This window comes from Haliotis cracherodii, unplaced genomic scaffold, assembly GCF_022045235.1.
Source record: "Haliotis cracherodii isolate W230 unplaced genomic scaffold, xgHalCrac1.p SCAF_24, whole genome shotgun sequence".
Lineage (NCBI taxonomy): Eukaryota > Metazoa > Mollusca > Gastropoda > Lepetellida > Haliotidae > Haliotis > Haliotis cracherodii.
In genome coordinates, this window is record NW_027266280.1 from 4,636,989 (window position 1) to 4,660,955 (window position 23,967).

Below are 23,967 nucleotides of genomic sequence, written 5' to 3' on the forward strand. Positions count from 1 at the left end.
GAACAGATTTGTACACATCAACGCTTAACGAACAGACCAGCCCTTCACTGTTGTCATACACCTGTTTACCTGGAGAAAAAGAACAGATTTGTACACATCAACGCTTAACGAACAGACCAGCTCTCCACTGTTGTCATACACCTGTTTACCTGGAGAAAAAGAACAGATTTGTACACATCAACGCTTAACGAACAGACCAGCTCTCCACTGTTGTCATACACCTGTTTACCTGGAGAAAAAGAACAGATTTGTACACATCAACACTTAACGAACAGACCAGCTCTCCACTGTTGTCATACACCTGTTTACCTGGAGAAAAAGAACAGATTTGTACACATCAACACTTAACGAACAGACCAGCTCTCCACTGTTGTCATACACCTGTTTACCTGGAGAAAAAGAACAGATTTGTACACATCAACGCTTAACGAACAGACCAGCCCTTCACTGTTGTCATACACCTGTTTACCTGGAGGAAAAGAACAGATTTGTACACATCAACGCTTAACGAACAGACCAGCCCTTCACTGTTGTCATACACCTGTTTACCTGGAGGAAAAGAACAGATTTGTACACATCAACGCTTAACGAACAGACCAGCCCTTCACTGTTGTCATACACCTGTTTACCTGGAGGAAAAGAACAGATTTGTACACATCAACGCTTAACGAACAGACCAGCCCTTCACTGTTGTCATACACCTGTTTACCTGGAGGAAAAGAACAGATTTGTACACATCAACGCTTAACGAACAGACCAGCCCTTCACTGTTGTCATACACCTGTTTACCTGGAGGAAAAGAACAGATTTGTACACATCAACGCTTAACGAACAGACCAGCCCTTCACTGTTGTCATACACCTGTTTACCTGGAGGAAAAGGACAGATTTGTACACATCAACGCTTAACGAACAGACCAGCTCTCCACTGTTGTCATACACCTGTTTACCTGGAGGAAAAGAACAGATTTGTACACATCAACGCTTAACGAACAGACCAGCTCTCCACTGTTGTCATACACCTGTTTACCTGGAGGAAAAGAACAGATTTGTACACATCAACGCTTAACGAACAGACCAGCCCTTCACTGTTGTCATACACCTGTTTACCTGGAGGAAAAGAACAGATTTGTACACATCAACGCTTAACGAACAGACCAGCTCTCCACTGTTGTCATACACCTGTTTACCTGGAGGAAAAGGACAGATTTGTACACATCAACGCTTAACGAACAGACCAGCTCTCCACTGTTGTCATACACCTGTTTACCTGGAGGTAAAGGACAGGTTTGTACACATTAACACTTAACGAACAGACCAGCTCTCCACTGTTGTCATACACCTGTTTACCTGGAGGTAAAGGACAGGTTTGTACACATTAACACTTAACGAACAGACCAGCTCTCCACTGTTGTCATACACCTGTTTACCTGGAGGTAAAGGACAGGTTTGTACACATTAACACTTAACGAACAGACCAGCTCTCCACTGTTGTCATACACCTGTTTACCTGGAGGTAAAGGACAGGTTTGTACACATTAACACTTAACGAACAGACCAGCTCTCCACTTTTGTCATCCACCTGTTTACCTGGAGGTAAAGGACAGGTTTGTACACATTAACACTTAACGAACAGACCAGATCTCCACTGTTGTCATACACCTGTTTACCTGGAGGTAAAGGACAGGTTTGTACACATTAACACTTAACGAACAGACCAGCTCTCCACTGTTGTCATACACCTGTTTACCTGGAGGTAAAGGACAGGTTTGTACACATTAACACTTTACGAACAGACCAGCTCTCCACTGTTGTCATACACCTGTTTACCTGGAGGTAAAGGACAGGTTTGTACACATTAACACTTTACGAACAGACCAGCTCTCCACTGTTGTCATACACCTGTTTACCTGGAGGTAAAGGACAGGTTTGTACACATTAACACTTAACGAACAGACCAGCTCTCCACTGTTGTCATACACCTGTTTACCTGGAGGTAAAGGACAGGTTTGTACACATTAACACTTTACGAACAGACCAGCTCTCCACTGTTGTCATACACCTGTTTACCTGGAGGTAAAGGACAGGTTTGTACACATTAACACTTTACGAACAGACCAGCTCTCCACTGTTGTCATACACCTGTTTACCTAGAGGAAAAGAACAGATTTGTACACATCAACACTTAACGAACAGACCAGCCCTCCACTGTTGTTATACACCTGTTTACCTGGAGGAAAAGATCAGATTCGTACACATTAAGACTTAAGGAACAGACCAGCTCTCCACTGTCGTTATACACCTGTCTACCTGGAGGAGAACAGATTCGTACACATTAACACTTAATGAACAGACAAGCTCTCCACTGTCATTATACACCTGTCTACCTGGAGGAGAACAGATTCGTACACATTAACACTTAATGAACAGACAAGCTCTCCACTGTCATACACCTGTTTACCTGGAGGAAATGAACAGGTTTGTACACATTAACACTTAAGGAACGGACCAGCTCTCCACTGTCATTATACACCTGTTTACCTGGAGGAAATGTAGAGATTCGTACACATTAACACATAACGAACAAACCAGCATTCCAGTGTCATTACATGCTTGTTGTTCTGATAGGATCATTACCAAAACAAAGTTTGCTACAAGAATGTTATTTTTCAAAATAAAATCGGTAGCTGAAGCCCGGGACTAACCAACAGTTATTTAGTCAAGTATGCTCAGCTGATGATAATCCATGTATTAACACTGAAACTACTGAAAATGAGGCCAATTTGGGGCAAATATTTACCCAGCATGTATAGAGACGGACATGGGGGTCAGGGGATCTATTCTGCAGTGTTAGAATTTGGCACTAGTCTTATAGTCCTTGCCAAACTGCCCAATAATTAATGTATCCTAAGGACAAGTCGAAATTTGCCCTTTTTAAGGGTTTTGCTATATGTTATCATAATAAGGACTAGTGGGCTAAAACTGTTAAATCCTATCGCTGTTCTGCCAAACATAGGCAAACATAGGGGACCGGATATATTTGCCCCAGAAACACCAGGAGCCCCAGGGAATGTTCAGAGCCCCAGGAGAAAATTCGGAGCCCAAGGGAAAAGATGGGAGTCCCATGGGAAAGATCAGAGCCCCTTACCGTCTTCTGTCCAGCTGACCATGTTACACCCCAGCAGCAAGGACTGGATCTCTCCTCGATACACCGGCACTGTCCAGTTCTGCCCCATGAAGCAGGCAATGATGTCGGTACCACCTACAACAAAGGAGGAAATAGGGGATGTTTTCAAGTAGGCCACAATATGTTCAGGTGTGGCTACTGGAACTTAAGTGTACCAACAGTGAGTGAGTGAGTTGGGTTTAACTCTGCTTTTAACAGTATTCCAGTTATATCATGGTGTGTCAGCTTAATGTGGGAGGAAAGCCCGAAGTGATGCAGGTCTCCGACGAGCACGGGTATGGTGCTGACAAACCTAGAAACATAATAGGGGCGAACAGGGATTCGAACCCACAATCATAGGTTTCTGGCGTGCCTAAGGGACGCAGCTCTGCACAGTGAATCGCGGCGCCTTAGACGACTGGGCCACCCAAGTGTACCAACAAGAAGACTTTTGTTCCACCTTCAACCTCGGTGAATGTCACTTCACCATGTTTATATCTTTGTTGTTTAATGCACCACTCAGCAATATTCCAGCTATATGGTGGCCAATAGTAAATACCGGTGATCGAGCCTGGACCAGACAATCCACTGACAATCTAACATGCCCAAGGGACACAACTCTGCACAGTGAATTCCAATGCCTCAGATTCCAACCTTTTGACGAGAAGACCTGTGATGGAGCCCCCATGTCCCCTTTCTGACGAGAAGACCTCACCTGTGATGGATCCCCCCATGTCCCCTTTCTGACGAAAAGACCTTACCTGTGATGGAGCCACCCATGTCCCTCTTCTGACGAGAAGACCTTACCTGTGATAGAGCCCCCCATGTCCCCCTTCTGATGAGAAGACCTCACCTGTGATGGAGCCCCCATGTCCCCCTTCTGACAAGAAGACCTCACCTGTGATGGAGCCCCCATGTCCCCCTTCTGACAAGAAGACCTCACCTGTGATGGAGCCCCCATGTCCCCCTTCTGATGAGAAGACCTCACCTGTGATGGAGCCCCCATGTCCCCCTTCTGATGAGAAGACCTCACCTGTGATGGAGCCCCCATGTCCCCCATCTGACGAGAAGACCTTACCTGTGATGGAGCCCCCATGTCCCCCTTCTGACGAGAAGACCTCACCTGTGATGGAGCCCCCATGTCCCCCTTCTGACGAGAAGACCTTACCTGTGATGGAGCCCCCATGTCCCCCTTCTGATGGGAAGACCTCACCTGTGATGGAGCCCCCATGTCCCCCTTCTGATGAGAAGACCTCACCTGTGATGGAGCCCCCATGTCCCCCTTCTGATGAGAAGACCTCACCTGTGATGGAGCCCCCATGTCCCCCATCTGACGAGAAGACCTCACCTGTGATGGAGCCCCCATGTCCCCTTTCTGACGAGAAGACCTCACCTGTGATGGAGCCCCCATGTCCCCCTTCTGATGAGAAGACCTCACCTGTGATGGAGCCCCCATGTCCCCTTTCTGACGAGAAGACCTCACCTGTGATGGAGCCCCCATGTCCCCCTTCTGATGAGAAGACCTCACCTGTGATGGAGCCCCCATGTCCCCCATCTGAAGAGAAGACCTTACCTGTGATGGAGCCCAGGAGCAGATCACTCTTGATGTCCCTGTATACATAATCATAAGACTGGGGCTTGAGAGGGGAACCTGTCGACAGGATCATCTTCAAGGATGTCAGCTTGTGGGTCTGACCTGGGTTACAAATAGTTACTTATTAATAAACAATGACAAGATTTTTATACTTTCTTACTATTTAGAATTCACAATCACTTACATGGAATGAGTGAGTGACTATGGTTTTAGCAATATTCCAGCAATACCATAGAACCTGGGGGTTCGGGTTGACGAGTGAACGCTTTAACTACTAGGCTATCCCCTGCCCCTTGTTCGAAAATGAATAAATGTTGGAATAAATTTCAGGTTACGATTCAATCAAATGATGGATTGAATGGATTTCTGATGTTTCGTCGTCAACAGTTAATAATTGTGATAGACCTATGACTACATTTGTAGACAAAATATAGGACATGACCCCAGTCAATTGATAGTGTAGTCTCAGGTCCCTGTATGCAACCCAATACTATCCCAGTATTAGAATTTTGTTTTCTTTTGAAGACCAGTCCATAGGACTAGTGCAAACTTTATTTCACTAGTCCTCAAGAGTTTGTATGTAGCTAGTCTCCTGCTTGTTACCATGTCAACATTTTCGGTCAGTTTTATTCAGTTCCAATACTGAAGCACAACTGAAGCATTGAGAACTGGTTCAGAATCATAACCCTCAAATGCTACTACCATCATTGGCTATTTACTTGTCCTCAACACAATTTAGTAGTCTCGGGCTAACAGACTAGCGTGAATTTCAAGGGCTGTTTTGCTGTGTCAGGCTAGGAGAAGTGGGTCCTAGATACTGGTTTGCAGTGTCAGCCCTGATCCCAGTAGTCAGGTGCTGAAGACACACACTAACAATCTGAGCCAAAATGAGCACATGACCAAAATATCTAAAATATTTCACAAACAAGGGATGTAGTTTTACGGATATAAAACATCCGGTGAAAATACTAACACCATTATCAAGCAAGTAATATACAGAAGTGTGAAGTAGGGAGGTTATATACAAGTGGATAATAATGTTTATACACGATAATGTTTACAGAACAGAAAAGGTTAAAGTATAACACCTGATTGATGTACATAAATAGGATTTACAAGGCATGCTGGGTAAACCAGTACAGCGATGATATGGACCAGTTGAATGGAAGCCAGTATAAGAAGAAAGGGAATTTGATGTCGATGGCTTGCAATAATGAAGTTGAATATCCACAGAACAATATCCCTTGTTTATCATACCAACTTCTTACTGCCACTCAGAGAAATATTTCACAAGGTCATATTATCTATTTCATTTTATTTTCACAAAATCATAATCCCATAAAGGCTAGTCTCCACTGGACAGTAAAATGGTTACCTGGTTTGACGTCTTTCTCCTCAAGCACAGCCAACCACTTAGCTCCAGTCCCCAGAACAGTGATGCCGATCTGATCCACCAGGTCCCACAAAACGTTGGGGTGTGGCACCAGTGGGGAGCCATCATACAGAACAATGGCTGCCCCAACAGCCAGGACAGACACCATCCAGTTCCACATCATCCAGCCAGCCTGCGGACAGTCACAGTAGGAGATAGTAGACCTGCAATACTGCAGCTGTGACCACGGGAGATGGTCACAGACAGAGATAGTTGGGGCAATACTGCAGCTGTGACCACGGGAGACGGTCACAGACAGAGCTAGTTGGTGCAATACTGCAGCTGTGACCACGGTAGATGGTCACAGACAGAGCTAGTTGCTGCAACCACGGTAGATGGTCACAGACAGAGCTAGTTGCTGCAACCACGGTAGATGGTCACAGACAGAGCTAGTTGCTGCAACCACGGTAGATGGTCACAGACAGAGCTAGTTGCTGCAACCACGGTAGATGGTCACAGACAGAGCTAGTTGCTGCAACCACGGTAGATGGTCACAGACAGAGCTAGTTGCTGCAACCACGGTAGATGGTCACAGACAGAGCTAGTTGCTGCAACCACGGTAGATGGTCACAGACAGAGCTAGTTGCTGCAACCACGGTAGATGGTCACAGACAGAGCTAGTTGCTGCAACCACGGTAGATGGTCACAGACAGAGCTAGTTGCTGCAACCACGGTAGATGGTCACAGACAGAGCTAGTTGCTGCAACCACGGTAGATGGTCACAGACAGAGCTAGTTGCTGCAATACTGCAGCAATCACTGATTTAACAGATGTGATACTGTAGTTCAGCTGTGTCATTGAGATAGTCACAGACTGGGTCAGTTAGAGCACAGTAGTGCAGCAAGAGGGAGAGTGAAGAGAGAACAAGACCCCCCCCCACGACACCCACTGAGCCCCCTCCATGAATGAATGTTGTTTTATGCACCACTTAACATGCCTATAAATCCCATCGATCCACTCCATCAGGGTATGATGAATAAGTCACAGACCCCAGATCCAGATCCCCAGTATCTGCCCACCATATGGAGTGAGTGAGTGAGTATGGTTTTAAGCCGCTTTTAGCAATATTCCAGCAATATCACAGCGAGGGACACAAGAAATGGGCTTCACACATTGTACGCATGTCGGGAATCGAACCATGGTCTTCGGCATGAGTGAGTGAGTATGATTTTACGCCACTTTTTTATCAATATTCCAGCAATATTACGGCGGGGGACACCAGAAATGGGCTTTACATATTGTACCCATGTCGGGAATCGAACCTGGGTCTTCAGCATGACGAGCGAACGCTTTAACCACTAGGCTACCCGACCCCCACCCCACCATATGGAATTACCAGGTAGTACATGTCACTCTGCTGAATTCCTACAGCACACGTGGGAGGCCACCATGGGTACTTACAGTTGTGTAGTACAGCATGACGTCATCCCGCGTCATGTCACTCTGAATACAGTGCTCTTCTAAGTGTTTTAACAAGGTGCCCTGCAAAAAATAAAATATAGATCAATTTCAGACGATAAATTCTAGTATTCTAAATGATAAAATTTGCAGCATGGATATTGAAATGCAAACTTAAAAAGTAATCTTCAATTGATGTGCAACATCTGGACATGAAACAATCAATTCCCGGACTAGACAGACAACCTCATGCTTCTGGTACATGAAGAGCAATTGTCTGAATCAATCAGGCACGAAAGCTAAGCAGTGAAGTGGAATTTGTTTTGCGAACACCTGGTGTCACTGATTTTCCATGATCCATTAATGCACACAAAAGCCCCGTTCTCTGGATAAAATAATTTATGGTACCAATTCCCGAACTCAGTCTTGATAAGTATCTCTTAGATAAGCTAATGTCTGTAGTTTCTGACACAATGCCAGCAATAGAAGCTAACAGTTGTAGTCCACTAGTCCTTTTGATGATAACATACAGCAAAACCCTTAAAAAGGGCATATTTCTACTAATCCTTATGATACAATAACTATTGGGCAGTTTGACAAGGACCATAAGACTCGTGCCAATTTCTAACGCTGTATGCACTTTGTAAAATAACATGGATCAAGGGCCGTAACTGTATGCTCAAAATCTAAAAACACATAGAAAGGGAAGTAACTCTGTAAAAATATCATTTATGACACCAAATTTTCTTCAGTCTTCAGAAGAATCTCATAGATAAGCATGCAAAGTATCATACATGCAACATCAGTAGTCCCCATTGCTGACACTATGCAGTACCGGGGGTAAGTAAAAATGCATGGAGCAAGGGTCATTACTCTGTAAAAACAACAACTTACGCACCAATTATCAAATTCAATCTTGACAAGTATGTCCAATATAAGCAAGAAGTAGCTCTGAAAAGTTGTGAAAAAGAATAAAAGAAGTTGCTATGCATAAAAGTGTCATGTATTCATGTTCTTCCAACCTCTGAATGACTATCAAAGGTTTTGATGATGCCTGGAGGCACAGATGTGATGCAAACAAACATATATCACCACAAATCTGGAATTTGACTTAACAATCAGCATATCATGACACAATTAAGGGATGCAACTCTGCACAACTAATCGTTGTACCTCAGACACTTACCCCACCTTAGTGGACCATACGCTTACCCCAGCTGAATGGACCATACACTTACCCCAGCTGAGTGGACCATACACTTGGGTGCCCCGGTGGTTCCAGAGGAGTACATGATAAACAGGGGGTGGTTGAAGGGCACCTGCTCGAACTCCAGCGCTGGGACCTTACCATCCTCCTTTCCATCATTCAAGAAATCTTCCAACAGGCACCTGCGCAAAAAAACACATTGTTTCTAATGTGGGCGGTTGTTGAGCGGTATGGCGAGCAAGCATTTGTGATATTAATGCAGCTATTATTATCCCAGCTAGTTCATGGCCTCATACATTGTACCCATGTGGGGAATTGAGCCGGGATCACATTAAGCATAAGGCTACACCTATTGGATTGTGTATCTGTGAAACATGTCCTTTGCACATTGATCTATAGAGACATAAGGCTTTTCTCATGACATCAATTTTTTCATGAAACATTCTTTTATATCATTACAAATTTTGATAAGGTGAGGTGGGTTGAAATGTGGTATAACATTGATTAGTATTGCACTTATATACTGAGTTGCATTTGTGCGTGTGGCCGCTTGTACTAGTCCAGACTAATGCCAGATTAGTAGTGCTAGCCCACTGAATTCCACAGTTTATCCTGGATACCCAATACAGCATGCTGACTCCAAGCTGACCAGTCCTTGTTTTATCCCTTTATCCCAAGCACCAGGCAGGGCAACATCAAGTACCATCTGTTTTACTTCTTTAGGTATTATGGTCGGGGATCAAACACCAACCATCCTATCACCAGGAAAATGCCCTATCCACTAGACCACCGAAGCAGTCAATTTTAATAAGAAACTTCTGATAATATTGAATAATATTAATGTCCTAGAATTTGAAATGCAACTTTATAATGATGACAGCACTGTCAGTATGGTCAACAATCAGCAGTTAGCTTCTCCTTTCCCATTGGTTGTTTGTTTATTGTTTAACGCTGCACTCAGCAATATTCCAGCTATATCATGGTGGTCTGTAAATCTTCGAGTCTGGACCAGACAATCCAGTGATTGACATCATGAGCATCGATCACGCAATTGGGATAGATGACATGTTTCAACCAAGTCAGCGAGCCTGACCTTCCGATCCCATTCGTCGCCTCTTACGACAAGCATAGTCACCTTTTACGGTAAGTATGGGTTGCTGAAGACCTATTCTACCCCGGATCTTCACAGGTCTGATGACTCCCATTGAGTTTGACAGGGACACTATTAATTCTGGTTTTGTTGATAATTCAAAAAATACGACAGTGCAAACAATGGTGAAATCATGAGTGAAATCTGTATTGGATATTGTGTTTCAGAAAGTAATTACCCATTAGGAATGTGTGATAGGTCACATTGTGCTTCTGCCACAAACGGAATGATGATAACTTTCTCCAGGTCTGGTAAACCTGAAATTAAGACGGCATTGAACTTACTGCATTCTATATCATATATGCATTCAAATTCAGGGTGGATGCTAATCTATGTGTGTCCTGTGAGACGCACACATGTAAGGCTATTTGTATGATTGAATTTATCAAATTGTAATTCATAACTTCCATATTACTGACATTTTCATTTTATTAAGGAAATAAACTCAAAACTTTTGGTGTCAAAGGTTTATTTTCCTTTATCTAACACAGCAATCATCATCCCTCCAAGCAAAAGGAAGATTAAACAAAATTATTTCAAGTAAAGTTCTTGAAGGTCAAGTCAAGCATGTCGGCCAGCCAAGTCCATGCCTCGTTCCCTCACAAATTATTACTGAGACTCCAATCTGAGAAAACCTTAGAGAATATCCATTCAGACATATCAGTTGTTAAACACAAAAATGTTGCTGACTTTTCGCTACTCATGAATTCTTTCAGGATGCATAGAAATTTGTTATCAATCCCAAACTAAAAAAACAAGAATCTTCAGAAAAAGGACAAATCCTCCCGGCCCCTAACAAATTTGAAGGAACAGACCATCTAACAGTTACTTTAAGTACAACTTGAGAGACTTTCTATCTAATCTGTGTGTAAGTATACAGGAGAAGTTATTGTGCATGTCATCAAATTCCAATTGCATAGATCGATGCTCATGATGTCAATCACCGGATTGTTTGGTCCAGATTATTTACAGAATACTGTCACATAGCTGGAATATTGCGGAGCATGCTCAGTGTTGTGTTATTAACAAACTAACAAACTCATGGAATACCTCGGACAACCTGTTGCAACTTTTCCAAGTGGTTGTGCATTCTGCCATTGTAGTTGACAGCATTCACACTAAATATCAACTTTGGACGTATTTGACAAAACCTCTCCAACACACCCTGAAAAGATACAAACACAGAAAATTCACTGTTACATTCACAAAACTTGTTAAAACACCATCCAATATCATCCAATTCTGAAGACATTTTGTCCGAAGACAGTGGTAGACATGACTTTGTCTGCCTCCAAATGTGGAATCTATGTTTTAAGTTCACATACTTGGAAGCAAAACTTGTTCTTGTGCATCATATAGAAGTAGAAGTGAATCCTAACATGTAGACTCACTAGTTGGTCCTATAAGACTTAGCAGACTAATAGCTTCAGTCACAGACTCTTTACTTGTGATCATGTTTGTTTGGTGTATAGGGACACACCTAGCATTATTCAAGCCATATGACGGCGGCCTGTAATGGATAGAGTATGGACCAGACAATCCAGTGGTTGACAAGTTTTCAACCACCTGATCCAATTAGTCGCCTCTTACCATCAGCGTAGGTTGCTAGAGACCTATTCTAACCGGAATCCCCACAGGCAATTGTGATTGTGACCGTACTCGTTCTGTCTATTTTGCATTACTATTCCTTTAACAAGTTCCCATGATTCATGTATAGATCTTCAAGCATTGATTATCGTGTTTAAGCCATTATATTTTGACAAATACTCTGGACCTATTTGCTAACCTAGCTTTGGTATGAGATCCAACACATTGCCCAAAACAGCTGGGTTAAATGACACGCAAGAGAATTTCTGTTAGAAGTTACTGATGGTGTTGTTGATGTCATTTCCCAAATGCAGAAATAGTAGCAAATGGGTACAGAATTTTTACGACAGAACAATGTACTATAGTTAATATTAGAGGTTGCCATATCTACTTGCCACAACACCGAGGTCTGGTGAATCAGAATATACATGCAAGATGAATAGGGTCTAACATCATGGTCAAGATTATTGTACTTCTACAGTGTTGTGTGTGTGTGACCTTGTACTACTTCAGACCAGTCTTATAGTGCTAGCTCAACTAGATACCAAGCTGCAGTAAATAACATACACCCCACTCAGACACATAAAACTGACTCCCAGCTGACCAGTCCTTTTATGCCTTTACTTCTTAACGCCAGACAAGGTAACAATAAGTACCATATTTTAGTGTGTTTAGGTATGGCTGGGGATCGAAGCACCGACACTCACCGGGCTAACCCTATCAACTACACCATCTAGGTGGCTCCTATATACAGTAATTAGGGTGTCATGATATGCCATAGGTATCGATAGTGATCGCCAAATTAGAGTCACGATATAGCATCAAGATCCTTAATTTGTACTGTGTTCTGTTCTTGTACTGTTCCATGTGGCCCACGAGGTCATACTATTAATATGTAGCTGTTTATCTCACATGATACAGGTACATTCTATTAGTATAAAGCAGATTTAGCATTTGTAATGTAAAAGCCATAGAGTAAAGCTAGATTCCATGACCAGTTAATGCAAAACTATTTCTTCTTGAAAATCCATAAATTAAAACACAAATGGATGTACATGCAGATTGTAGATCACATAGTGAAGTGTTTTTTTTCCTATATCAAGACACTGGTGAACTGCAACACAGCTAATAGTCGGATATCTACTTACCACAACACCAAAGTCAGGTGATGTCGAACTCCATATTGCTCCGATACTTGCTGCTGCCAACATGGCTTCTACAGCCTCTACACAGTTGGGAATGTAACCTAGGACGAGACATACATCAGGATAAATAGGATCACAGGTGTCATGACTTGCTGCTGCCAACATGGCTTCTACAGCCTCTACACAGTTGGGAATGTAACCTAGGACGAGACATACATCAGGATAAGTAGGATCACAGGTGTCATGACTTGCTGCACAGAGAAACATTTCGAGTTGGTGAGTGAGTATGTAGAGTTTCAGTCCAACAACAATCCCACCATATCACACCAAGGACACAAGGGCCTAGTTGCACAAAGTAACCTTTGAGCTGCGGTAGGTCATGAAATTTATGCGAACAGGAAATTAATGCAAACAATGCAACCATGAGTAGATGGCATTAATAAAATGCCACATCTTTATTATGTATTTCGCCATCCAAATTTGCAAAATTCGTGATGACTAATTTTCTTGATGCCAGAAACACTCATAATAAAAAGAAAACAGCAATCATACATGAGTCTTTATTATTTTTATTTTGTTACTTAAGATCGCATTATTTTCATGACATTAATTTCATGATTATTGTCACCTACATACACAGAAATAATTCCCTAAATGCATTTCCTTTTCTCATTTCCCAATCATCATTTAAGCTGCAGTCGGCCATATTCTGACCATTTCACAGAGCCCTGAATATAAATACATGAGAATGTTGCACCCCCTGGTAGATAACCTATGTTGTCATGGCAACATCACAGAGCCCTGAATTTAAATAAATGAGGATCTTGCACCCCCTGGTAGATAACCTATGTTGTCATGGCAACATCACAGAGCTCTGAATATAAATACATGAAGATCTTGCACCCCCTGGTAGATAACCTATGTTGTCATGGCAACATCACAGAGCCTGACCAGCCAATCACGATTTTAGTCGATTCTTTGAAAAGCATATCTTTCGATATAGGAAGATCGTCGATTTCTTTTTCAAATCAATGATCATATCCTCATATCCTTAGGACAGCTGGGAGTTACTTTTGGGAATTAGGGTCGTATAGGAAGTACCCAGATGAATCCCTTGAAATAGGTCAAATTACTAGTTTCTAGTATGCAATCATATGCAATGTGCTGGGTAATACCCTTAAGATCTCAAAAGCATTTGGAACTTGAGGAAAAGTCCTGTGCACACTTTGGTTGCCTTAAATGTATGCGCTTGGACTTCTTTCTTTTTTTTTAATCTTTGTCACATTACCCCCATGTTTGAACACGTTATTGATGAACAGAGAATTAAAGACACCGCCCAAAACAACCTGAACATCTACTAGCCTTCAAGATATGTGAGGTAAACTGATCTATCGGGCAAAATGCTGACTGACCTGGGCCCCATTTCCTAGAGTGACAGAGCTCTACGACTGTCTTAAGTCAATGACGTATGTCCATCACCTAAGTACTACGATTGCTTCGTAGAATGGGCCCTGTCCCTTTGCATTGTGTAACTATGTCTTACCTACAACTCGGTCCCCAGACTTCACGCCCATTTTCTTCATGGCCGATGCATACAGGCCGACAGATCTCCGCAACTCCTTGTAGGTCTTCCTTGTCACCTCAGATCTTCCCTCACCTACGAATACAAACCTTATTAGGCTGCAATGCAATAGAACAATGTTTTTCTCTGAGACATTTTTCTCAAAAGAGAGGAGGGAGGTAGGAAATTGTATCAATTACATAAAACAACGACGTGATGATGGAGTAACACGTTATTGTTTCCCCCACCAAGAACACCTACAAATACAGCTGGACACACACTGAAATCGGCTCTTTAATACAAAGTCAGTTGTCAATAGTAGATGTATAACAGTGCCTGCTTCATATGACATGGAAAATTTGAAAATATTGTTGTAATTAGGAATAAAAATAACTGACGAGCAGGAATAAAAGTGCCTGATGCCCAAGAAACATCTCTTTTTTAAGCCTAATATCTCAGAGTGAGATCTGTGACAAAATAATATCTGGTAGGACTACAGTAACTGCAACTGGACATTTCAACTTCTGACTGCACACATCTGATAACCATTATTTTAACCATTAAATGCCAACAATTACCAAGAAAAGTACATTTCTATTAAAATTAGCTCCCTCTGACATCATGGACATGCAGATGTGAAATCCATATCAGACGTGAAATCTATATCCAATCAGAGGTGGATATAACATCATGGACATGCAGACGTGAAATCTATATCCAATCAGAGGAGGATATGACATCATGGACATGCAGACGTGAAATCCATATCCAATCAGAGGAGGATATGACATCATGGACATGCAGAAGTGAAATCCATATCCAATCAGAGGTGGATATGACATCATGGACATGCAGACGTGAAATCCATATCAGACGTGAAATCCATATCCAATCACAGGAGGATATGACATCATGGACATGCAGACGTGAAATCTATATCCAATCAGAGGAGGATATGACATCATGGACATGCAGACGTGAAATCCATATCCAATCACAGGAGGATATGACATCATGGACATGCAGACGTGAAATCCATATCAGACGTGAAATCCATATCCAATCACAGGAGGATATGACATCATGGACATGCAGACGTGAAATCTATATCCAATCAGAGGAGGATATGACATCATGGACATGCAGACGTGAAATCCATATCCAATCAGAGGAGGATATGACATCATGGACATGCAGACGTGAAATCTATATCCAATCAGAGGTGGATATGACATCATGGACATGCAGACGTGAAATCCATATCAGACGTGAAATCCATATCCAATCAGAGGAGGATATGACATCATGGACATGCAGACGTGAAATCCATATCCAATCAGAGGAGGATATGACATCATGGACATGCAGACGTGAAATCTATATTCAATCAGAGGAGGATATGACATCATGGACATGCAGACGTGAAATCCATATCCAATCAGAGGGGGATATTGCATGGTTTTACATTACGCATAAATGTGAGTCCAGTACCCACAAACGAATGGAATGGGTGCAGAAACAAATATATTGCATCCTAACAATATTCATTGTACCAATTTCTTGACAAGAAATATAAAGGTCATCATGGTCATGTGATTAAAGTAATTATCAAATCTTTCAGTACAACACACAACACCAATTCATTATTTTACAGGACCTTCATATTTCCTAAAAGGACCCTTGAAATCAATTATTGGGGGTCCCCTGGACTCCTAGCTTTGTAGGTCTACTAAAACTACCTTTGATTGACCAATCAGAGCAGAGTATTTTGCAACTTCAATATATAACTTTCTTTTCAGTTTTCTGGTATTTTGGGAAGGCTATTTCAAGTTCAAACCACTAATTCACAACATTTATTCCAGCAATACAACTCCCAGTCAAGGCTATAGTCAAGGCTAGTCAAGGTAGGCTGGCACATTATCTTAAATACAGAATATAACACAAGCCATACCTGCAGCATAGATGGCCACTCTGTCATCATTGTACCGCAGTAGATTTTCTGCATAGTTGAGTCTGGCCCCTTGAAACCATTCTGGCACCTCTGATATGTTCCTGGAGGAATCTACCACCTGCAGCATGTTCAAACACACACAGACACCAGCGTTAATTCTCACAAATTGTGGAGGTCCCTGTTTCTGGTGGAGTTTCCAATTTCCTGATTGAATGATCCTAATATATAGGGAGACCTCAACCCTAAGCCATTTTTCCCAAGTTGTACCATAGCTGTATCATACAATGGCAGGAGTTGATGCCACAATGCAATCTGATAAATTTAGATCACTATTCCTTAAAATTGAGGTCACATAACAGGAGCTACAATAAAGATCCATGCAATGGCTCCTTTTTCAAGAAACTGTTGACGAACACTTCCAGCATGTGAGTTGAGGTGAGGTGAGGTGAGGTGGGGTGAGGTGAGGTGAGGTGAGGTGAGGTGTGAGGTGAGGTGAGGTGGGGTGAGGTGAGGTGAGGTGAGGTGAGGTGAGGTGAGGTGGGGTGAGGTGAGAAGAAATGGGGTTTAATGTCGTGTCCAAGATTATTGAACTTGTATAGTGACATGCATGCATGTTTGTGTGTGTAGCTGATTGTACTAGTCCGGACTAAAACCTGTTTTATAGTGATAACCCACAGAGATATCATGCTGCAGTTTAACATGAATATCCCACTCGGACACAGTATATGGGCTCTGAGCTGACCAGTCCTTGTTTCAGTCCCTTGATGCCGAGTGTTAGACAGGGTAACAACAAGTACCATCTTTTAACATCTTTTCACTCAAATATTGTATTTATACAGTTTCCAAAGCGGCTTTACTGCATGAAATTACATCTTAAACACAGACTGTTGTAAGAATGGCATTACATGATGAAGTAATGATCACCTTTGTGTGTTTCTGTATTGTAAATATGATCATGGTCTCTGATATCATATACATTGTATTAGGAACCAAAAATATGTTTGTTTGTTTGTTGTTTAACTCCGCACTCAGCAATATTCCAGCTATATGACAGCGGTCTGTAAATAATGGAGTCTTGACCAGACAATCCAGAGATTGACATCATGAGCATCAATCTACGCTGGCATGCATCAACTAGGTCAGCTAGTCTGACCACCCGATCCTGTCAGTCACCTCTTACGAAAAAAACATTGTCGCCTCTTGTGGCAAGCATGGATTGCCGAAAAGCAATTGCAACCTTCATGAGTGCAATGCTAAGGAAAACGCCACATACCGTATTCAACGTTATTAGCGCCCAGAGCGCTCTCAAAATTAGAAATATGGGGCTCTTATTAGAATATTATTTTGGTGGAAAAAAACAGAATTGAAAGATAAATTTCATGGTTTATTATACGCGAATATATAAGTCTTGTGTACATTGATCAATCGGAAGGGGTGCTAATTGGGATTGTGCACTGGCCAATATAATAGCAAATATCGACGTGGGCGCTTATTAGAGCGGGGCGCTTATTACGTCGAATACAGTATATTCTGTGTGTGTTTCATTTCCTGTCAGTACAGTTGGCCCTGGGACACTCAAATGGATCCTCCAGAGTTCCCCAGAGCACTTTGGCACAAACACACATGTACAGACAATGGTTGGTTGGTTGGTTGGTTTGTTGGTTTGTTGTTTTACGCCACACTCAGCAATATTCCAGCTATATGATGGTGGTCTGTAAATAATCGAGTCTTAGACAATCCAGTGATTAATATCATGAGCATCGATCCACTCAATTGGGATACGATGACATGCATCAACCAAGTCAGCGAGCCTGACCACCCAATCCCGTTAGTCACCTTTTACGACAAGCATAGTCGCCTTTTACGGCAAGTATGGGTTGCTGAAGACCTATTCTACCCCGGAATCTTCACAGGCCTAGAGACAATGGTAAACACCTGCCTACATCATGTACATATCACAGTTAGGCATAGCTTTTCAACATGTTCAATACAAAAGAAATCTGATATTGTAAGCACAACATGAACTGACATTTGCCAATAACCTGTTTGTTTACATATGGCTGGGATTTATCTCGACCTGCTCAGAGGCCGACCTTCACCCGAAGTCTACAGCAAATGTCAATAAAACTTCCCAATTTGGACTAAAAATTTCCCAATTCATAATACAATGTATCAATATATGCAACCCATAACTAATTTTATGGCTTTGCAGAAGTACCCTCTATTCATGTATAAAAAGACCAATTAAAACAGGGTTTAATGCTTCATTTTAAATGTTATTACTTTAAATGCAATCTCCTAATACCTTTGAATTTAAGAAATATGAACTTTTAAAATTCTACTTGTGAACATAACGATTTTTCCAAATTTGCCTGTCAGGGGCACTAAGTTAAATATCCTAGATAAATCCCTGATATGTTGTGTTGGTATTAAAAGGCATGTTTCATCCAGATGAGCTGTTTTACACATGCTAAAGCAAGCTCCGTAACAATGTATGAACCGTTATGATCGCAAAATAGGGAAGGAGTGTTGACCTGTTTGTATGGATGAGATGAAATCACGCCAGTAAACTTCCATACTTCCTCCCAAAATGCAGCGTAATGATCACATGACCATCGGTGGAATTGTTGATATGTTTCTGAAGCAAAATAAATTCTGAAATAAGACTTCAGGATGAAGAAAAGCATAAAAATAGATGGCGAGTACATGACTCAGACAGGAATCTTTCAGCGTTATTATTATTGACAAGACAGGTCTGGTGAATACAGGCAGTTGGTAGCCTTGTGGTTGAAGTGTTCGCTCGTCACACCGAAGACCCAGTTTCAATTCCTGACATGGGTACAATGTGGAGCCCATTTCTGGTGTCCCCCGCCCTGATATTGCTAAAAGCAACGTAAAACCATACTCCCCATACAGTAGAGTCTGACCACCCAGTAGTAGAGACTGACCACCCACTAGTAAAGACTGACCACCCACTAGTAGAGACTGACCACCCACTAGTAGAGTCTGACCACCCACTAGTAGCATCTGACCACCAACTAGTAGAGACTGACCACCTACAAGTAGAGTCTGACCACCCACTAGTAGAGACTGACCACCCACTAGTAGAGTCTGACCACCCACTAGTAGAGTCTGACCACCCGCTAGTAGAGTCTGACCACCCACTAGTAGAGACTGACCACCCACTAGTAGAGACTGACCACCCACTAGTAGAGTCTGACCACCAACTAGTAGCATCTGACCACCCACTAGTAGAGACTGACCACCTACAAATAGAGTCTGACCACCCACTAGTAGATTCTGACCACCCCCTTATAGAGTCAGGACCACCCACTAGTAGAGTGACAACCCACTAGTAGAGTCTGACCACCCACTAGTAGAGTCTGACCACCCACTAGTAGATTCTGACCACCCCCTTATAGAGACTGACCACCCACTAGTAGAGTCTGACCACCCACTAGTAGAGTCTGACCACCCACTAGTAGAGTCTGACCACCCACCCACTAGTAGAGTCTGACCACCCACTAGTAGAGTCTGACCACCCACTAGTAGAGTCTGACCACCCACTAGTAGAGTCTGACCACCCACCCACTAGTAGAGTCTGACCACCCACTAGTAGAGTCTGACCACCCACTAGTAGAGTCTGACCACCCACCCACTAGTAGAGTCTGACCACCCACTAGTAGAGTCTGACCACCCACTAGTAGAGTCTGACCACCCACTAGTAGAGTCTGACCACCCCCTTATAGAGTCAGGACCACCCACTAGTAGAGTGACAACCCACTAGTAGAGTCTGACCACCCACTAGTAGAGTCTGACCACCCACCCACTAGTAGAGTCTGACCACCCCCTTATAGAGTCAGGACCACCCACTAGTAGAGTGACAACCCACTAGTAGAGTCTGACCACCCACTAGTAGAGTCTGACCACCCACCCACTAGTAGAGTCTGACCACCCACTAGTAGAGTCTGACCACCCACTAGTAGAGTCTGACCACCCACTAGTAGAGTCTGACCACCCACTGGTAGAGTCTGACCACCCACTGGTAGAGTCTGACCACCCACTAGTAGAGTCTGACCACCCACCCACTAGTAGAGTCTGACCACCCACTAGTAGAGTCTGACCACCCACTAGTAGAGTCTGACCACCCACTAGTAGAGTCTGACCACCCACTAGTAGAGTCTGACCACCCACTAGTAGAGTCTGACCACCCATTTAGACACCTATCATCATTACATGCTCGGGACCAATTCTAACCAGGACCAATCGATTCTGGACCAGGCAAACCTATGACAATAAGCATCAGCAACAATCCATCCCATCAAGTTTCTGATGTTGTTGGTTTCTTGTTTAATGCCGCACTCAGCAATAATCCAGCTAGTTGATGGCGGTCTGCAAATAATCGAGTCTGGACCAGACAATCCAGTGATTGACATCATGAGCATCATTTCATGCAATTGTGACACGATGACATGCATCAACCAAGTCAGCGAACCCGACAACCCGATCCTGTTGACAAGCCTGGTTGCCTTTTACAGCAAGCATTGGTTGCTGAACACCTATATTCTACCCTGGATCTTCATGGGCCCCATCACATTTCTGACCTTGATCACAGAATCCTCTTCTATTCAGCTCCTACGACAAGCATGGGACACTGTTGGCTTATTAGGTCTCTTGGTATGGACAGAAATTTCTGAAGGTTATCAAGTTTCTCAGCCACTTAAAAATATCATCTATGGTCAATTTTGGTAATGTTCTATCTGACACTTACTGTAGAGAGGTGAATATCACACAAGACATGCTAGAGTGAGTGAGTATGGTTTTACACCGCTTTTAGCAATATTCCAGCAATATCACAGCGGGTGACACCTTGTACCCATGTGGGAAAAAGAACCCGGATCTTCAAGGTGACGAGCGAATGCTTTAACCACTAGGTTACCCCACCGCCCCTAAGACATGCTAGACTTGTCTGCAGTCTAGTTTAGTTTTCTGACAGTATCTCAATCAATGAAACAAACTGCTCATCACAATTTTAATTTGAAAACAACCCATAAAAATTCACCACTAAAGTACTCATGGAAATGAAAAAAAAAATGTTTTGCTGGATTTAATAATCGACACAAAGCATTACGTAGATGTAAATACAAAATAACAAAACAACTGGAAAAGTACTAGTCTGGATTTGCTAGTTTTATCTCAGTGCTCAATACAAAATGTATTTTACAGGAGGTAATTTGTAGGCACTTTCAACATTCAAAAATAAAACTAAGTCCAAATTGACATGGCAGAAACAGGCTATAGGCATTATGCAAATTAGCCTGGAAAAAATTTATCAAAACAATAAAAATAACAGCTATGCTTATGTACATAATAATAATGACATGTAAGTTGTTGTTTGAGAAGGGAATATGTTACTTTTACGTTCTGATATTTTGACAATGATTCACTATCCCACAATGCCACTGACAAATCACTAACCACTGACAAATCACATGCACGTGGGTTTCAAGCATCTGTTTTCGCCTGTCATCAAGGTGTCATAGGTCATGGACATTCACCTTGATGTACTAACACCTGGTTATGCTCAGTTTCACAATAGTCTGTTTTGTTCATATTTTTACACACTTTTACGTGTAAAAAAGACATAAAAACCTTTGATACGCTGTATTCGTGACAAGGCCCAATTAGTACTAGATCTAATTGAGCTGTTTGAATATTTATATATTTTGTATTTTAACTGCATTTATTTAAAATCTGAGATCGAAAAAAACAGTTTTGTTCCATTTCCGTGAGTACTTTAGTCACATATATGTTATGTAGCAACCTCTGTAGAAAAATATTGTATTTAGAGACTGCTCCCAGTCTAGTTTGCGTGAGGTAGATCTACCTAGGCTGACTGCCACCTCTCTCTCTCGTCAGATTTATACAACCACAGCAGACAGAGGCGACGCTGGTAGAAAAAAATATTAAAGTAGCATTTATATATCCGGTCCAAATAGCCTATCGACATGACGCGACTGGTCATAAACATGACCCACCTGAGCTCATTCTCAAACAGCACGTACTTCACTACACACCCAAATTAACTCCATATTTTTCATTGATGGATTTCCTGAGCCTGTCCATTTTGGTTGGTCTGCTCCTGTCAGGCTTCCACATGACCTTAGGGGAGTTGTCACCGACGGCATCCATAGCTTACAACTTCCAAACAACTTCGTCTGCTCAACACGCGACAACAAACTGCAGCGTGGACTCCGCGAATGGTGTAAAATGCCCAATTTTCCCGTAGCGGAAATACTTCCGCATGAGTTATGCACACCCACAGAATAATTTATGTTTCAATAATATTTATCTCTACTATTTTCCATTTACGTTTATTTCTATAGTGATCTGTGTATGTTTATTTCATAATAGTAAATTTACATTACACTTTGCACTATTTGTAAATCGGACCATGGCGTATGAATATATAGTCAATAAGAAAGGGAGCTCCGATTGGCTAGTACGCTGTCAGAAGACACACACCCCCAACAGGTGACACATGTGCTTCGAAAAAAAACCTACAGCATCGTAATTTTTTCATCAAGGGGTTGAAAGTGTGTGCATACCTTGCATAAATGATATATTTCACTGTCGTTCCATAATAAAATTTGATCCAGTGTAGCTATAGCTTATGATAAGTGATATTTGTGATTTATACCGGGGAGACAGTTTTAGGCCTAATAATAAATTGGCAAACGATCGGCGCGTGTTCATTTCTAAATAATTTTAGCAAATATAAACTTGGTCTATTGTGTGATGAAAATATATTAACAGTAATTGCCTCTCTCGCAACAGATGTTATCTTAATTAAATTGAGTGTGTGAGTGAGTGAGTTGGTTTAACGACGCTTTTAATAGTTTTTCCAGTTAGAAGTTTACCAATTTGTTGAAACCCACGAGCACCAGTGTGGTGCTGAGAAAGATAGAAACATAATATTTTATTTGAACTGGTAGCAAATTATATTGCGACCGTTTCTTTAAAGGTATTTGCTTATAGTGAGTACATAATGGGAGTTAAACAATTGCACTGAGATCGATTTCTGGAACGACGCCCTGGACTTTGTCAAAGATCCGTAATATCTTCCCACTGGTACACACTTCATGCTGTCAGTCATTTATTCTGACAGTTTTATAACAGCGGGCACTCATATTAATTGGATGCATACACCATTATTTTCATATATCGAGAGCCTTCTTGCATAAAGCGATCTTAGCGCTGTACTAGGACAATCGCAACTCATATTCTTTAACACAGATTTACGTCAGTCGTAGCGCGAGCTACGTTAGCTTGTGGGACGGTGTCCTGAACGTGCATGCAGGATTTGGAAACATTAGCGTGGTTTATTTCACGGTGAAACGGTGTTCTTTCTTGTCATTTCTGGAGATCCAATATGCGCTCGCACTTTTACGTCGTTATTGTTTAGAGTGAGGTGTCTAGGGAGTTGTTCCCCATAGATGTAGCTGGACTACGCAGTTAAACGCATTGGCCAACGACCGCATCCAAAAGTAGAAGAGGTATGACAACGGTATTGGGAGAAAAGGTACAGATAATCGACGTGAGGTTAGTGAGAACATGTGTGAAATACCAAACTTAACCCACCTGTTCGTAAAATGGGGAGTCATCATTATCAAAGTATGGATAAATATTTTTAAAGCTTGTGCATTTTATCAACATCCTTAAAAAGGCTGTGCGTAATGTTGATATATATGTGTGTGTTCCCTGTTCCCTGAGTTTG

The 23,967-nt window shown here is 42.1% G+C and overlaps 1 protein-coding gene across 1 annotated transcript in view; it reads right to left on the reverse strand.

The window, feature by feature from the left end:
- Positions 1-22,425, reverse strand: part of LOC139472280 (acetoacetyl-CoA synthetase-like) — a 30,823-nt gene extending 8,398 nt beyond the window's left edge. Inside the window, exons 1-12 of the mRNA XM_071254705.1 lie at positions 22,268-22,425; positions 18,725-18,828; positions 16,191-16,308; positions 14,222-14,335; positions 12,682-12,779; positions 10,997-11,111; positions 10,125-10,203; positions 8,828-8,978; positions 7,593-7,673; positions 6,135-6,324; positions 4,739-4,861; positions 3,148-3,261 (exon numbers count right to left, since the gene is read on the reverse strand). Coding sequence (XP_071110806.1) covers positions 3,148-3,261; positions 4,739-4,861; positions 6,135-6,324; positions 7,593-7,673; positions 8,828-8,978; positions 10,125-10,203; positions 10,997-11,111; positions 12,682-12,779; positions 14,222-14,335; positions 16,191-16,308; positions 18,725-18,828; positions 22,268-22,382 — 1,402 coding nt within the window. The 5' untranslated portion in view covers positions 22,383-22,425. The remainder of the gene's footprint in view (positions 1-3,147; positions 3,262-4,738; positions 4,862-6,134; positions 6,325-7,592; positions 7,674-8,827; positions 8,979-10,124; positions 10,204-10,996; positions 11,112-12,681; positions 12,780-14,221; positions 14,336-16,190; positions 16,309-18,724; positions 18,829-22,267) is intronic.
- Positions 22,426-23,967: the final 1,542 nt, after the last annotated feature.